General features: G+C 39.9%; 1 protein-coding gene across 3 annotated transcripts in view; it reads left to right on the forward strand.

Moving 5' to 3' along the window:
- The window catches only part of PRELID2 (PRELI domain containing 2), a 69,125-nt gene that overhangs the window by 18,526 nt on the left and 32,848 nt on the right, over window positions 1–17,751 (forward strand). For all 3 annotated transcript variants that reach the window (XM_034405061.3, XM_034405054.3, XM_060688561.2), the window contains exon 2: window positions 7,598–7,655. In XM_034405061.3, coding sequence (XP_034260952.1) covers window positions 7,598–7,655 — 58 coding nt within the window. The remainder of the gene's footprint in view (window positions 1–7,597; window positions 7,656–17,751) is intronic.

The following is a 17,751-nucleotide window of genomic DNA, read 5'->3' on the forward strand; positions in this document are numbered from 1 at the left end:
ATGATGAAAATAGCAAGGATGGTATATTCTTTGGAGGACAATCATCCTGAAAATTTTCAACTGGGTAGCTGCAAGAAATTGATCATAGCCTATTTTTGGAATATTCCCCTAAAGAATATCCCCACTTTATACAGAGATAGCAGAGATGAGGAAACAAGCTTCTAAAATGTCAAGCAAAGAACCTATTTAAAAATGGTGCTGAAATATTCACCCCTTCTCTTTCTGTCTTTCTCTCTCTTTCTCTTTCCCTCTCTCTCTCTCTCTTTCTCTGTCTCTGTTTTTCTCTTTTCAAGACTCTAAGCAATTAACAGTCAGAAACACAAAAAAAGAGCCCTCAGTAAAAATAAACTTACAAAAAAAAAAATAATAATCTCAACAGTATCAAAAGAAGACATAATATGTCTGTTTATGCATCCCAATGTTCAGAGCTTGTCTTCCCCTTGACCAAATGTGAAAGTCAGATCTTCATTCCTCTCGAGCAACCGAAGAGGAAAAAAGGTAGACTGCACCCCCATAAGGAGGACTTTTCTCAAGATGAAGGCAGGAATAATAATAATAAAAAGCCAATTTCCAAGATCCTGTCAGATATTTACCTGGAGGGAGTTGACTCTGTTTAATCTGCTTGGATGGGCAGATGAATGTGGGAGAAGACAGCCCTTAATTTCATCCAGAAACCCAGGACCTTGCATTGCACCTGGAAGCCAAGTGGCAGCCAATTCTTGATGCTGTAGGGTCATTGAGGGTATCCAGAAACTTGTTGCTGTCCAGGCCACCAGTTTTTGTGACAACTTCTGAATGCTTTCCAAAAGCAGCTCCATGTAGAATGCATTGATGGTTATCCAAATGGGAGATGATTAGGACTTAAAGGACTGAGCAGGAATGGTTGCAAGTGATACACAGGATGTAATTGCAGAAGACTTCTTGGTCACAGGAGCGAGGTTCCTCCAGAGGAGTCCAGGAGGCCCACAAAATCGGGGCCAAAATTATTTAATTTGATTTTATTCTATTTTTTAAATTTTGTATTGTATGTGTTTTTATTGTTTGGCTGTGCACCGCCCTGAGTCCTTCGGGAGTAGGGCGGTATAGAAATCTAATAAATGAAATGAAATAAATGAAAATTGTAAAACACATCTGAGTGGAGAACGACAGCCTTCTTAAGAAGCCAAAGGTAGTGCTTTGGTAAAATGAATTGATTTATAAACCCAAGGCCACTTTGTCTTCAGGGATCATGTTTGAGACTTTTCCTCCTCATCCTGATCTGATACCCCCCTCCCACAAGCACTTCTATTGTATGTCTTTTTTTAAAAAATCTAGGAAGTATTTGTTATCCCTTTATAAACTAATAATTATGCTATAAAGAAACAGTTCAATACATAATACAGACTTAACTGCAGTAACACCATTTCAGGCACAGTTATACTACCTACAGCTGCAGGATTACTATTTTTAACATTGTCATAGCATTTATGACACCCTTTTCATCATTTTTTTCCTTGGATGTTAGTTTTACAGCAATTATTTTACTTCTGCTCTTTGTAACACTATATAGCTATCATCCCCATACGAATTTTTAAAAGGCTCTTTCCAGCATTCTCCCTGGTTTCATTACTTCTATTTTTATTTCCAGTCACTGCAGGACTCTAGCCTTCTTTGCCCACTTCCCAAACAATTATTATTTCATCAAAATAACGAATTGTTTGCATTTTCTCTGTTTTAATTTTAGCTCTTTTTGACAACATACTTTGCAACTATTGTTTCTTTCTGTGCACCTTGCAGTACACAATACCTTTCTCTCATCCTTATTTTGCAGCAATCTTATATGTGTCCCCCCCCCTCCCCACCCCACAATTTCACTTCATCAGTCCAGCAGCCATGCTTTTTCACACTTAGGTTAGTCTGAAAAACTTGAATGGCACTCTGTAACATATTTTTTTTCACTTTGTTCCAGTTTTCCACATTCTCTTTCTTAGATCTACTTTCTGTTCATTCTAATATATCTTATAACACTTTTTCATACGGAACTCATACTTTCCCTGTTGGCAGTTTCTTTTTTCTTTCACTTCCTCCTTTTCCACTCTTAACACTAAAGAATAATGATCTGCCCCACAATCAGGATCTTGCTTCATTTTATATCCTTCACTAATTCTTTTCAATTTTCTCAAGAACGAATCTGATTTTTTAAGACATATATTCAATTCTGTACCATGTGTATATATGACTTATATATACTTAAAATTTAAACCATGTATACAAAATACATTTTTTTTCTCTGAAACTCACCAATCATCATTCTATTTTGAATGGCACAATCACTTTTACTATATTCTCATCTTATTTCCATCCATCCATTCATGTCCTCCAAAAATATTTTTCCCCTGGATTGCTTTCATTCAGGATGTTGTATGATTTTCTCCCAAATTCATTAGCATTATTCACTGTAATGAGCTGTCGGCAACGTATGGATTCATACTTTCATACAAAGCCAGAACAGAACTACCAAGAGCCTTGGTAGTACAGTGGTCTAAGGCACCCTGTTATTAAGCTGGTTATTAAGACCAGCTGCCTGCAATTACTGCAGGTTCGAATCTCGCAAAGGCTCAAGGTTGACTCAGCCTTCCATCCTTTCAAAGGTAGGTAAAATGAGGACCCAGATTGTGGGGGCAATAAGCTGACTTTGTATAAATATACAAAAGTATGAAAGCTATTGCTTAACGCATTGTAAGCCACCCTGAGTCTCCGGAGAAGGGTGGCATATAAATCAAATTAAAAAAAAACCTGACATCAATTAATACTTTTGACATATATTTTAACACTTTCACTCATAATTAAATAATCACTTCTTTGCACATTTTTACCAGCTCTGCTCTGTAGGTTGAAGCTATCCATAATCAAATCTTTTAACATCCTTTCCCAAGTGTTAATCTGTTTACAGGAAAGCACATTTCTAACTCTAAATTATCATTTCAGTAAAGTTGAGGGTATGAAACCATTTTGAACTCATGGGCATGTGTAACATGTGGAGAATATGTTGTTGCATATGCTATGCAACAACGGTTTTTCAAAGATTTGTTTTCTGCCAGTCAGTTTGCATTCCCACTCTCATCTTGCCCAGCAGTTAGACCAAAGGAAGGGATAAAATGCATAAAACAGTTAGACCAAAGGAAGGACCAAAGGAAGTATGGGGAAAAGATGTTAAACCACTAACATATTCCCCCACGGTATATACCCATTTTCTCTTTTTTCTTTGCATGATCTCATCTTTTCTTTTTCCACCACTTCTAATAATACAGTCTATAGGAGTGGTGCGGTGGCCTGGATGTTAAGATGCTCGCCTCACACTTAGGAGGCTGAGAGTCCAATCCTAGGCAGCGGCAGCTGTTTCTCTTAGGGTGCAAAGAGAAAACATCTGTTGCGAACTGTGTAGGCATCAGAAAGGGTATCCAGGCAGGAAATGTTCAGCTCTATTCAGTCGCCCTGATCTACCCTGACACAATGGATTACAGGATCGTAAAAAGAAAAAAAACCCCTAATAATACAGTCTATAGCAAGGGTGAAATGCTCCTGGTTCGGACCAGCTCGGGCGAGTAGGTAGCGATGGCGGCGGGCAGTTCTGAGAACTGGTAGCAAAAATCCCTTCCCCCGCCCCCCATGCCCAGCTGAGCCGCGCGATCATCAGAGCATTTTTTTCCTTTTAAATGGCTCTGACGATCCAAGCTCTGACGATCCCAGCTGAGTTGCCTGCTAATCAGGCAACTCAGCTTGGATCGCCAGAGCCATGTAAAAGAAAAAAAGGTGTTTTTTTTCTCCCCCCCTACCCCTTGCTTATCTTAGCTGCTGATCGCAACGCTTGCCTTGCTTCGCTTGCTGTAATCCCTGCAATCCATTGCATCAGCAAGCAACTGAATCTCCTTGCCTGCAATCAAGCTCATCGGTGAGCAGCTCTATCTGCAAATTTAAGACTTGTGGACTTCAACTCCCAGCAAAGCTGGCTGAGGAATTCTGGAAGTTGAAGTCCACAAGTCTTAAAGTTGCCAAGGTTGGAGACCTCTGTTCTATTGGGTAAGTTTTTTCCCCCTTTGGGAGCTTTAAAAATATAGTTAATTGGGGTTTTTTTTAGTTGTTCTTTTTTTAGACCTAGCCATTTAAAGTTTAGGAAGTTTTAAATTTAGCTGCTTTTATATAAAAATAAAATAAAATAATATTTGTGCAGCTTTCTGAGATTTAGTGTGTTTCTGTAGTGTTTCACTCTAACTACACAAACACACAAAATCTCACAAAGCTGTATGTGGAATTTTGTGTGTTTAAAGTGTGAAAGTTGGTTTTTTGGGCTTTTTGTGGCTGTGTGAGGTTCCTGCTTGTTGCGGGGCCATTTTGGGTCTAGCACAGCTGCTTTTACATTGTGGGTGAGCGACATGGCGCTCCCATGTAACACCCCTCTTGTGCGAGCTGCACTGGCTCCCAGTGGTCTTCCGGGTGCGCTTCAAGGTTTTGGTTACCACCTTTAAAGCGCTCCATGGCTCAGGACCTGGGTACTTGCGGGACCACCTACTACCACCAATAGCCTCCCACCGGCCAGTACACTCTCATAGAGAGGGACTCCTCTGGGTGCCGTCGGCCAAACAATGTCGACTGGCGGCCCCCAGGGGGAGAGCCTTCTCTGTGGGGGCACCTACTGTCTGGAACAAACTCCCCCCGGAGATACGGAGGATCCCGGATCTGCGCACCTTCCACCGCGCTCTAAAGACCTTTTTATTTCACCAGGCGGGCCTGGCCTAACTTTCTCCTTCTTTTTAAACAATTTTAATATTTTAATATTTTTAATATCTTTTAATCTTCAAAGTTTAAATCTGTTTTAAATTAATTGGGGTTTTAATCTGTCTGGGCCAAACTATTTAATTCGATTTTATTTCTATTTTTTTAAATTTTGTATGTATGTATTTTATTGTTGGCTGTTCACCGCTCTGAGTCCTTCGGGAGTAGGGCGGTATACAAATCAAATAAAAGTAAAGTAAAGTTGTGTTGTGTTGTGTTTTGTAGGTTAAAAAAGGGCAAAGAAGTGACATTGACTTGGCCACGCCCACCCAGTCACCTTACCACCAAGCCACACCCACTAATTAAGCCACGCCCACAGAACCGGTAGCAAAAATTTTTAGATTTCACCCCTGGTCTATGGGCTTTCAATCTGTTTGGACTTGCTATCCACTTTCCTATTTTCTTCCTTTATGATTGCCATCTTTTCTTTTCCACCTTGATTTTCTTCTCTTTCCTCTTTCATACTTCCAACGTTGTGGCTCAAATTGTTTTCCTCCAGAAGTTTTTTGTTGCTCCAAGTCAGAATGGTTAGTTTCAAAAAATGGTTCTGATCTCATGGTAGCCCACAAAAGGGAGAATTGATCCCTCAAAGTGCACTAAGGAAATTCCAATTGATTGGAAAAAAAAGTGGTTTGACTGTGAAAATTAAAACAGAGGCTGACCTTCTTTGAAATTAAAATTCAGCCTACACTTCAAAAGTTTCCCATGAAAGTTTTGGCATATATATTTAACACAATTGTTTTATTGACATAATAAAGAAGAAGTGATTTTAAAATGTTCTGTGTGAAATTTAAAATGTGGCTTAGGTATCTGATATAATAATGATAATTTGAAGTGTTAGCATTGGTAGGGCAGAATTTCGAAGATGGAACCCAGATCAGAATTTCCAGAAAATAGATCAGAATAAAATAAAGATCAAAATATTCCAGTTTTAAACCATTTGCCTAACTTCACAAGGATTTAAAAACGAGCAAAACAAGGGACTTGGGAATCCATCTTCCTATTTTCTCTAACCTCTATATATTCAGACAGAGCGCTAAAGAATTGTGCTTTTGTTTGCTGGAGTTCAAGTACAGCTGCCTGTTTGATTTGAAACTCGAAGTGTAATATGCTTTGGAAAGATTTGTACAGCTGAATTTATGGTAGATGTACAAAGTAGGGGCAACGATAATGCACTCTCTCACCCTTTCTCCATTTGTAAGGTCTCTTATATGTGGTATTGTTGAAGAGGTTTCTGCTGCATCCATACCAAGCCTTCTCATGTCATCTTAATATAATGCATTACCTCACCTCACCCTACCCAACATTGCTGGGGAAGGCTTTTGTATCAGTAGTGGATTTCAATTTAGTTTGCTACTGGTTCGCTCATGCGCTCACTTGCGCGACCCTTCTGCGCATGCATAGAGATGTCCGGGTGGGTAGGCGGAGCCTCCCGCCATCACCGCTACTGGTTCGCCCGATCTGAGGCAAACTGGTAGCAATCCTCCACTGTTTTGTATTCACTTTAAATAAGTAAGCTGCATTGGCCTATGTGGTTCTTCTGAGGTAGTCCTCAACTTACAATATTTCAATTAGTAACCGTTCGAAGTTACAATGGTACTGAAAAAAGTGACTTAAGGCTATTTTGCAGCATGCCCATGGTCACGTGATCAAAATTCAGACACCTGGCAACTGACTCATATTTATGATGGTTGCAATGTCCTCAGGTCATGTGATCCCCTTTTGCAACCTTCGGACCAGCAAAGTCAATGGGGAAACCAGATTCACTTAACAACTGTGTCATTAATTTAACAACTGTAGTGATTCATTTAACAACTGTAGCAAGAAAGGTTGTAAAATGGGCCAAAATACACTTAACAAATGTCTCAGTTAGCAACAGAAATTTGCTAAAATCATCTCCTATATTGGATGAATATTGGATTGCACTGTCATGCAACGAATTACTAAAATTCAGTAATAAAAGTATTGCAGCATGTTGTGTAATACTTTGAGTTTAAATTGTGAAATGATTTATTTTGGCAACTTTAGAAGCCTTGAGCTCACTAAATAAACCCAAATGGCAATATCATACTCAAAATGGAATGCTTTGAATTTCAAACAGTTGAAATTCAGAACAGATTGATTGATTGATATGTGCCATCAAATTCTTTTCAATTCTTAGTGACCATATAGATTAGGGGTGTCAAACTCCTGGCACACGGCCCAGATGTGTCATACACTGGCCACGCCCATACCCGGTTTAGTGAAGGGGAAAAAAAGCCATGATACGTCACGTGATGATGCCATGATGGCACGAGCTTGACACCCCTGACATAGATAAATTTTCTCCATGATAATCTATCCCCAATCTGTTCTTTCAAGTCTCCCAATGGTGCACCTATCCTCACTGTAACTGAGTCAGAACATTTTGGTATTTTTCTTGATTCTGGCTCCCGAAAATATTTCATAATTAATCAACAGTCACAGCAAATATATTGGCATAAATTAACATCCCTTCTCCATGTTGAAAAATAAAGAAAAAATGTTTAACAATAACAGAGTTGGAAGGCACCTTGAAGGTCTTCTAGTCCACCCCCTTGCTCAAGCAGGAGACACTATACTACTTCAGACAACTGGTTGTCCAATCTCTTCCTAAAGTCTCCAGTGTTAGAACATCTACAACGTCTGGAGGCAAGCCATTCAATTGATTAATTGTTAAATTAAAAGTTTATAGGTAAATAATTTGGGGAGATTTTCTTCTACTGAATAATAATTTCTGATATTTACACTTTGTATTTTTCTCTAGTATCCCAGTCCCATGGAGAAAAATGTTATTGCTGTAAAAACAGTAGAAGAGAAAACAGGTAAGCGTTTTAAAAATGTTCAGCTCTGCCCTACCTAGCCTTGATTCAGTAATCTGCGTGCTAGTAAATTATGGTTTAGATTATTGCAATATGTTCTATATGGAACTGCCCTTGAGGATGATCTGAAAACTTCAAGCAGTCCAAAATACAGCAGCAGGAATACTGATTAGAACTGGGTATTGTGAAAATATTAAGTCACCTTTCCGTATTCTTCTCTGGCTCTCAGTTCATTGCAATCCACATTCAAGTGCTAATATTAATCTATAAAGCCCTTTAGGGCATGAGACCATGTTATGGGAAGGATTTTTATTTATTTATTTAAAGTTATAAGCTACCCAACTCCAATGGTCTCTTCCTGGATGTTTCTACCTGTGCCTGAAGGTTGTTTTCGGAAATGTCTGTCCCTGGCCAGACATACGCACATATCCCCATGAACACACATACACACACAATCTTGAGAAGTAAAAGCTTTACTTAGAACTTAGTAAATATAGGCAATGACAGGCACAGCTTTTGTGCAAATCTTCTTCCTAGCGTATTCCCACAAGTGCAAGGTCCGCTTTTCGGATCATTGAACGCCAGTTTGCAGGGTCAGCTGTGTCTCCAAGGCGCAGGCCCGTGGCTTCCATATCTTTGTTGGTGTTGCCTTGCCATCTGTATTTTAGGTGCCCGTGAGGTCGCCGGCCATTGACTTCTAGTTGGTAGGCAGTCTTGGCAACGCTGGAAGGTGCTGCTCTTAGGACATGTCCATACCTGTGGAGTTGCCTTCTCTCATCTTCTCTATAATTGGTGCCACACCAAAATATTGTTGAATGCACAAAATCAGCAAAGCCTCAGATTCCCAGGCTATTTGTCTACAATGAGCTCCAAATAGCCAGAATGCAAAATGGGGAGCAGAAACAGGTTACAATTCAAAAATCCAAATGTGTGTCTGCAGAGCCTGGTTCCAAGAAGTAGAGTTGTCTCAGGCAACAGGCTCAGGATGCAAATGCATAGTATTCCAGCAAGCAGAGCAGTTACGCCCAACAGAATTACCGGACAGTGCTGGCTCTTAAATGGATCCTGTGCTAGGCATCAAGGGCAGAAATGCCCTTGCCATGGAAAGGGTGACACTGATCTGTTCTGTTCTCCTCTGCACACAGTTCAGCATGGTCTAGTGGGGGCGAGGGGTGGGGGGAGATCTTGGATCCAGCCTACCTCTGCTTCCAGCTGACTTGAATGTTTCTCAATCATGTCAGCCTCAGGTGCCTAGTTGCTAAGCTTCTTTTAAGGCTTATATTTGTCTTGAGCATCTTTAGCAACTTCCTCATTTCAGACTCTTCTGAGTCTGAGCTAGCCATCACAAGAGATCCTATTGCTGAGATGCAGCAATTAGTCACCATGTGGAAGCCTTTTCCATAGCAGCTGCATGATTCTGGTGCTAATTTTATTAACTTTTTGGCACCAGGCAAATATGTATTAATGCTCTCAACCTTTTAATATATTCGTGTTAATTTAAAATTTACATGTTGCATGGAAATATTTTCATTAATTGTTATTTTCCCAGGGTGGCTGTTTTAATTTTTATTGTATATTTTAATTCAGTTTAATTACAATTTTTACATTGCAATTTTAATGCAGCCGCCCTGCAAAACTCAGCTTTGAAAAGCCACATAAAAAAGTTTAAGTAAAACAGATTTACTTTCTTCTTTGTTTAAAATGATCAAGAAAATGTTGAGTTAACTTCATGTAACTGAGAACATATTCAAGTTTATTCTAGAATGCCTATTTAATTTTCATTCACTAATAAAAATATAATAGAACTCTATAGAAAATGAATCTTTTGTTGTTGAGTTTATTGCCTTTAATTAGTTTAAGAATATTTATGAGACAATGCATACTGTAATAGTGACATGGTATTTTTACATAGAAATGTACAAAATACTTTGAAATGATAGTCATTTACATCTGTTTCAGTTAAGTTTCTGGCCAAATTTTGAAAATGAAATTTCTGTAGCTTTCTCGGTGGATGGTCTGTGTTAATAGACTGGGTTGGAGAATGAGTAGGCTGCTGTAAATTGTTCTAGATCAGTGATGGTTAACCTTTTTGGTATCGAGTGCCCAAAGCGGGCACCAAATGCACACACACGTGCCAGAACCCCCAAAATGCAATTCGAGTTTTCCCCCGTGCATGTGCCCCCTGTGCATTTGCCCCACTCCCCCGCACCCCATTTTGAGCCTGGAAAGCATCCTGCACCAACCTGGAAGCTAAAATGGGGCATGGTGGAGGAGGCCGCGTGAGGCCCACCGCCCCATTTTGGGCCTGTAAAGCTTCCTGCACCAACCTGCACCCCCATGCATGCACATGCACCCCCCTGTGCATGCACGTGTGTGTCTCATGTACCCCACCCTTCTGCATGCGCAGCAGACACCCGGATATCAGCTGGCCAGCGGGAGGCACGCACGCATGCGCGGTGGATCTGGCTGGGCCAACGGCTGGCATGCCTGCAGAGTGGGCTCTGTGTGCCATCTGTGGCACGCGTGCCATAGGTTCACCATCATGGTCCTAGATCTTTTAGTAGCATGAGTAATCATCAGTCATATAGTCTTTTGCACTTCTATTTTTTTCAGTGATGTAATTAACAGATCAACAGAGTTGGAAAGGACCTTGGATATCTTCTAATCCAAACCTCTGCTCAAGCAGGCGACACTATACCTTTTCAGGCAAATGGTTATTCAATCTCTTTTTAAAAGCCTCCAGTGATGGAGCATCCACAACTTCTTCTTTTTTTAAAATAATTTTTATTAAAAATTTTCCCTTTCATCATACATATTTTATGAACAGAGTACTGACAGGATCACATCTTATACATAATCAAAATCATCATAATATATCTTAATCCTTTATCACAAATTAATCACTTTTCTCCATTCCTTATTGTTTCAACTTCTGCCACATTTTTTTTTTTTTATCATTTTCAATTTTATATTGCAATAACATCACTTTACGCCTTATATTTCTTCTCAATTACAATTTCTCCAATTATTTACCATCTTTCTTCATTTCCGGAAGTGTCTCTCTAATTCCTTCTTCCCAATCATTAGCATTAAAATATTCATCCTAATTTACATTGTTATCAAAATTAATATTATAAAATTACTTATTTTCATCTGCTGTAGTTTATCACAGACATATTCTTCTTTACAGAAATAATCGCTTTCATGATTTCAACGTTGTTATTCTCTTTACAGTTAGCATTTTAAATGTTCATTTTAATTTACATTGTTAACAAAGTTAATAATATTGTCAACTTATTATATGTTAAAATTTAGTGTAGACAAGTTCTATTCATTCATCTTTATCATATAATCACTTATAATCATTTTATGCAATATCTTATTTTTTTCAACTTCTACCATATTATTCTCACATATTCTCCCCCCCATTTCATTCAATACTTTCATCTAAGATCACAGTATATCCTGTAATTCTTCTCTTTTACCAATTCAATATTTAAAATTCCATTCTAGTTTAAAAAACTATCAAAAAATCTATTGTTATTATATTGTCTACTTTCCATTCCCAGTCATTAATCTATCTTATATATATTTACTAACATTTGTCTCATCATCCTTCATCTTTAAACATCATCTCTCAATCTTTTTAGCATCCCCTTTTCTAGCAGTTTTTTGCCCAACCCTTTATCTCGCTCTAACTTCTCAATTCTCTCCCTCTCTCTCTCTCTCTCTCTCTCTCTCTCTCTCTCTCTCTCTCTCTCTCTCTCTCTCTCTCTCTCTCTCTCTCTCTCTCTCTCGCATATATTACATTTCATCTTCTGGCTTCCTTTTATCTTTTTTTGTTGTGCTGTTTGAACTTCCCTCACCCTTGTCTCTTCCAGATATTTCCCTTTTTACCTATTATCTGCTTCTTTTTTAGGGGAAATTTTCCCTCTGCTCTTTTTACATTCTCAAAGATTTCTACAATATTCTCTATCTGATTTCTATTTTTTAATACTTTGTCTTGAATTTGTTAATTTCTTGTTTCTCATCTAAAATTCCCTTTTCCAGCTCCTCATTTTCTTTTTCTGAAAATTTAAATGAATTTTCTGTTTCTTTTTTGCCTATTAAAGATTCACACATACTTTTAAGCATCAAAAATAACTCTTCATACATCTGCAACTCTATTTTGTGACAATTTAAAAAGTTATTAATATCTGCCCAATTATATATCTGTGCAATTAGCCAAAATTTAAAGTCTATATAATTTTCTTATCTCCTCTTCTTCTTGAAATATTCCTTTGTTCTTCAAAATTAAAATATTCTCCTCGATTATTAATTATTGTCCAAATTCAACAATAGTCAAATCCAATTGTGAAGCTATCTTCCAGAAGAGAAGGGAAATAAAACCAATAGCCTAATGAAAAACACAATCACTCCTTAAATGTTTACACAGTGTCCATTTATCTTCTTCTACATGGCCAAGGTTGAAATTTCCAGCTGCTTTCTGTTTTGTCTATTTGAATAGAGTATCACAGTACTTTTTCTTTTCTCCAGCAGATGGCACTCTCCGTTTCTACACATTACAAAATAGTCTTATTAAATCCAATTTTTTATCAAAATATTCAGTAATTTTTTAAAACCTCTTGTAAATTGTTGTCTTCCGAAAATCATTTATTCCCTTTTTGAAATATTTTGCTTTTCCCAAGTTTCCAAATCCAAGACTTTCTCTTAGATTTTTTGTATTACAGTCCACACTTTCTCTTTTTTTCCATGCACATGTTTTTCCCCCAAAATGCCAGATAACCGCTAGGCCAAGTTCAGGAATTCTTTTAAGACTTCAATTTCCCTTTTTCTTAGTAAAAATTGGCAGTTATCTCACCCAGTTCTAGCACTCCGTCCAAGTGCCACTCCTGCTCAATTCTTCGGTCCGGTTGTCCCAGCTTCGAAGCGGCCACCATAAGATGGCTGCCGCCCCCACTGCCACTTCAGGAAAGCTGTTTTTGTTCCAGTGGGGAAATTGCCAATTCCTCATGGTCCACGAAACACCTCTCCTTTCCTCACCATCCCTACAAGATAGCTATGGCTCGAAAACCTCCCAGCAACGGTTCATCCGGCCGGATTTCACACGGCTCATTGGAGTCGCTATTTTCCAGTCTATTCCCGCTGCGATGTCAACCGGAAGTCGAGCATCCACAACTTCTGAAGGCAAGCCGTTCCACTGGTTTATTGTTCTCATGGTCAGAAAATTTTTTCTTAGTTCTAGGTTTATTTTATTTATTTATTTATTTATTTGATTTTTATACTGCCCTTCTCCAACAGGGCTCAGGGCGGTGAACAGCCGAGATAAAAACATAACATATAAAATTTAAAAAACGGTTTAAAAGACATTAAATAATTTTGGCCCTCAATTTAAAATAACCCAGTTAAAACCAATTTCAAATTAAAACCAAAAGGATGGGATCAAGCCAGCCCGGCTAGATGAAATAGAATTTTCAGGGCCCGACGAAAAGTCCAGAGGTCTGGTATCGTGCGTATCTCTGGGGGTAGGTCGTTCCAGAGGGCAGGTGCCACCACAGAGAAGGCTCTCCCCCTGGGGGTCGCCAGCTGACATTGTCTGGCCGACGGCACCCTAAGGAGGCCCTCTCTGTGCGAGCGAACTGGCCGGTGGGAGGCTATTGGCGGAGAAGGCGGTCTCGTAGATACCCCGGCCCTAAGCCATGGAGCGCTTTAAAGGTGGTCACCAACATCTTGAAGCGCACCCGGAAGACCACCAGAAGCCAGTGCAACTCGCGCAGGAGAGGTGTCACATGGGAGCGCCCCCTCGCTCCCATAATCCCCCGCGCGGCCGCATTCTGGACCAACTGGAGCCTCCGGGTGCACCCCAAGGGGATCCCCATGTAGAGAGCATTGCAGTAGTCCAGGCGGGAAGTGACGAGTGCCTGAGTGACTGATACGCAACTGGCGTATCAGGCGGACCTGATAAAAAGCCCCCCTGGCCACGGCCATCATATGCTCTTCTAAAGACAGCCGTGCATCCAGGAGGATGCCCAAGTTGCGAGCCCTCTCCATGGGGGCCAGTGATTCGCCCCCAATAACCAGCGATGGCACCAGCTGGCTATATCAGGACGCCGGAAGTCACAGCCACTCGGTCTTGGAAGGGTTGAGTCGGAGCCTGTTTCTCCCCATCTAGGCCCGCATAGCCTCCAGGCACTGGGACATCACTTCAAGGGCATCGTTGGGGTGGCCTGGGATGGAGATGTACAGCTGAGTGTCATCAGCGTACTGATGGAACTCCACCCCAAAGCCACGGATGATCTCACCCAGCGGCTTTACATAAATGTTGAACCGAAGGGGTGAGAGGAACGACCCTTGCGGCACCCCACAAACAAGGCGCCTCAGGGTCGACCGCTGCCCCCCTGCCAACACAGATTGCGATTGGTCAGAGAGGTAGAAGGAGAACCACCGCAAAACAGTGCCCCCCACCCCCAACCCCTCCAACCGGTGCAACATGATATCATGGTCGATGGTATCAAAAGCCCCTGAGAGATCTAACAGGACCAGGATAGAGGAACAACCCCTATCCCGAGCCCTCCAGAGATCATCCACCAACGCGATCAATGCCGTTTCCGTGCTGTGCCCAGGCCTGAAGCCGGACTGGAGCAGATCTAGATAGACAGCTTCATCCAGGTATTGTGGAAACTGCCACGCCACCACACTCTCAACATCCATCGCAATTAAACCAAGGTTGGAGACTGGACAATAGTTAGCCAAAACAGCCAGATCCAGAGAGGGCTTCTTGAGGAGGGGCCTCACCACCACTTCTTTCAAGGCGGCCAGTAGGACATTCTCTCCTTCATCTCCTTCAAACTATTGCTTCTTGTCCTGCCTTCAGGTGCTTTGGAGAATAGGTTGACCTCCTCTTCTTTGTGGCAGCCCCTCAGATATTGGAACGTTGCTATCATGTCATCCCTAGTCCTTCTTTTCTCTAGACTGGCCATACCCAATTCCTGCAATCGTTCTTAATATGTTTTTGTCTCCAGGCCTTTAATCGTCTTAGTTGCTCTTCTCTGCACTCTTTCTAGAGTCTCAACATCTTTTTTATATTGTGGTGATCAAAACTAGATGCAGTATTTCAAGTGCAGTCTTACCAAGGCCTTATGAAGTGGTGCTAAGACTTCATTGATTCTGTCCTCTGTTAATGTAGCGTAGGATTGCATTATCCTGGATTACATTAACAGAGGGACAGAATCAGTGAAGTTTTAGCACCACTTTATAAGGCCTTGGTAAGACCACCTTTGAAATACTGCATCCAGATTTGATCACCACAATATAAAAAAGATGTTGAGGCTCTAGAAAGAATGCAGAGAAGAGCAACAAAGATACTTTTTTGGCGGCTGCAGCACATTGCTGGCTCATATTTAAGTGATTGTCTACTAGGACTCCAAGATCCCTCTTGCAATTACTGCTATTGAGCCAAGTTTCACCTAATCTCTATTTGTACATTTGGGTTTTTTCCCCCTAGGTGTAATACCTTACTTTTTCTCTTTTGAACTTCATTTTGTTAGATAGGGTTGTGATGCTTTTGGATCTTGAGCTTATCTTCTGGGTTGTTGACTATTCTTGCCAGCTTGGTGTCTTCTGCAAGTTTGATGAATTTCCCTTCTATTCCCTCATCTAAATCGTTTATGAAGATATTGAAGAGTAGTGGCCTGAGACAGAACTTTAGGGGTACCCACTGCTTACTTCCGTCAATGAAGATGTAGTTCTATTAAGGACTACATACTGTTTGTGATTTGTCAGCCAGTTACAAATCATCTTGTGGTGATGCTATCTATCCTACATTTTTCTAGCTTACCAAAAAGTAGGTTGTGGTCTACTTTGTCAAATTCCTTACTGAAATCCAAGTATACTTTGTCCGCAGCATTTCGCTGGTCCACTAATTTAGTCATTTTGTGAAGTAAGATTTGTTTGGCAAGATCTGTTTCTGACAAATTCATGTTGGCTTCTGATTATAACTTTTCTTGCTACTGGGTGTTTGCAGATCTGTTGCTTGATTAACTTTTCCAGGATCTTCCCAAATATTGATGTCAGGCTAATTGGTCTGTAGTTTCCTGGATCTGTTTTTTCTCCTTTTTTGAAGATAGGAAAACATCAGCATTTTTCCAGTTCTCTGATAATTCCCCAGTACTCCACGATCTTTGAAGGTTATAATTCAATGGTTCCGAGATCACTTCTGCCAGCTCCTTCAGAACTCTGAGATGTAATCCATCAGCCCCAGGTGATTTGAACTTGCCTAGAGTAGACTGGTGTTTTCTTACCATTTTAATTTGAATGCCTAGTCTGTCTTTTATGGTTCTGTTTTTGGTAGGTTGGGGTATTTTTTCTTTTTGAATGAAGACAGATGCAAAAATAAATAAATAAATAAAAAATTAAGCAGCTCTGCTTTCTCCTGCTTTCCATCACTTTTGTGTCATTTTCTCACGTTAGTGGACTGATTCTTTCTTTGACTTTTTTGTATGTTGAAATAAATGTTTTATTATTATTATTGATATTTGTTGCTAGTCTTAGTTCATTCTGAGCCTTTGCTTTCCTAATTTCCTTTCTAGCAATTGAAAAATACTTTCAGGATTTCCAGAGCACCCAAATCTTTGGAATTTTATTTTTAACCAGAATATATTGCTTGTTTTTACCTTGTATAGATCCTTATTATGGTGAGCCTATATTTTGGGTGGTCTAGAGTTTTTAGACAAAGTTAATCAGTGTTTGTCCTTCCTGCTTCCTAGCTAGCTAATAGCTGTTTGTACTTTGTGTCCATCTAGAAGGCCCACCTCCTTTGCACGCATCTAACAGACATATTTTCATTTCCTTTCACAAATGAAAAAGCATAGTATAAGCATCCCTCATCATCCATGTGTTTATCTATTCTTGATTATTTTACAAATATACATGCAAGGTACTTCTAAGGTGACTCAAAAATATATAAACATTAAACATTCCAAAGTAAAATTCCTGGTAAAATAATATATTTTGATCACTCTTCTGTTGGAGTGGGGTAGGCGGGGCAAAGTCAACCAATCACAGTTTGTTTTACAGTATTTATTCACTTGTATCTAGTACTCAGCGAGAAAAATAAATCTTTTTGAGTGGCTTAGTTGACGAGGGCAGACAACCTAAACAATGTGAATGCTTTGTTTTAGCTCTTTGGTGGAAGAGAAGTAAACTGGCATTCCAAACTCCCTGCATAGCTGCAACTGTGACAACATAGTGTTAAAACTGTAAACAAACACCATTCTGCTTGGTAGAGGAATGGAAGGAGGACACGCTATAAAAATGCATACATAATAGCAGGGTAACAAGATTTTAAGCCTCTGTGGGCAAGGAAGGGAGAAAGTGATTGAAAATTGGTCTACCTTGGGTTCAATTAGAAATGAAATAAGCTGAACTTGGGCCAGGAGATGACAGGCAGCATGATGAGAAATCATTGATATGGGAGAAAAATAACACATCTCACATCATTTGAAGTAACATTGCTTGGGAAGGCTGATATATTCACTTAACTAAAGGAAGCTGCATTGAGTTCTATGGTTCTTTAGAGTGAACATAGATAGGATTGCACTGCCAGCTAATTACTAAAATTCACTAATTAATGTATTTCTTGTAGTGTTAGGTGTGCAGATGATCCTCAATTAGCAACTGCCTCATTTAATGACTATGTGAAATTATGATCTTCACAGGTCTGTAAAGGAAAGGAAAGGTAAAGATCTTAAGCACAGTTGTAGTTTCATTTAGTGACCGCTTTGCTTAATTTGCAAATTCCCAATTGTAGTCACTAAACAAGAACTATATACATTACCATATTTCTCGGAGTATAAGACACACCTTCCCCCTCCCCAAAAGAGGGTGAAAATCTGGGTGCATCTTATACTCCAAATGTAGCCCCACTCAGCTTTTCAAACGGAGGCATCAGAAACGAAGTTTCAGAAAAGAAGCCCCCAAACAGAGCTTCAGAAAGGAAGCCCCCAAACAGAGCTTCAGAGGCTTTTTTTCTGAAGCTCTGTTTCAGAGGCTTTCAGAAGCAGGAAAAAAAGTTTTTTCTGAAACGGAGTTTCAGAAGTTT

The sequence above is a fragment of the Pantherophis guttatus genome, chromosome 2, assembly GCF_059756535.1.
Source record: "Pantherophis guttatus breed Tessera chromosome 2, ASM5975653v1, whole genome shotgun sequence".
NCBI classification, from domain to species: domain Eukaryota; kingdom Metazoa; phylum Chordata; class Lepidosauria; order Squamata; family Colubridae; genus Pantherophis; species Pantherophis guttatus.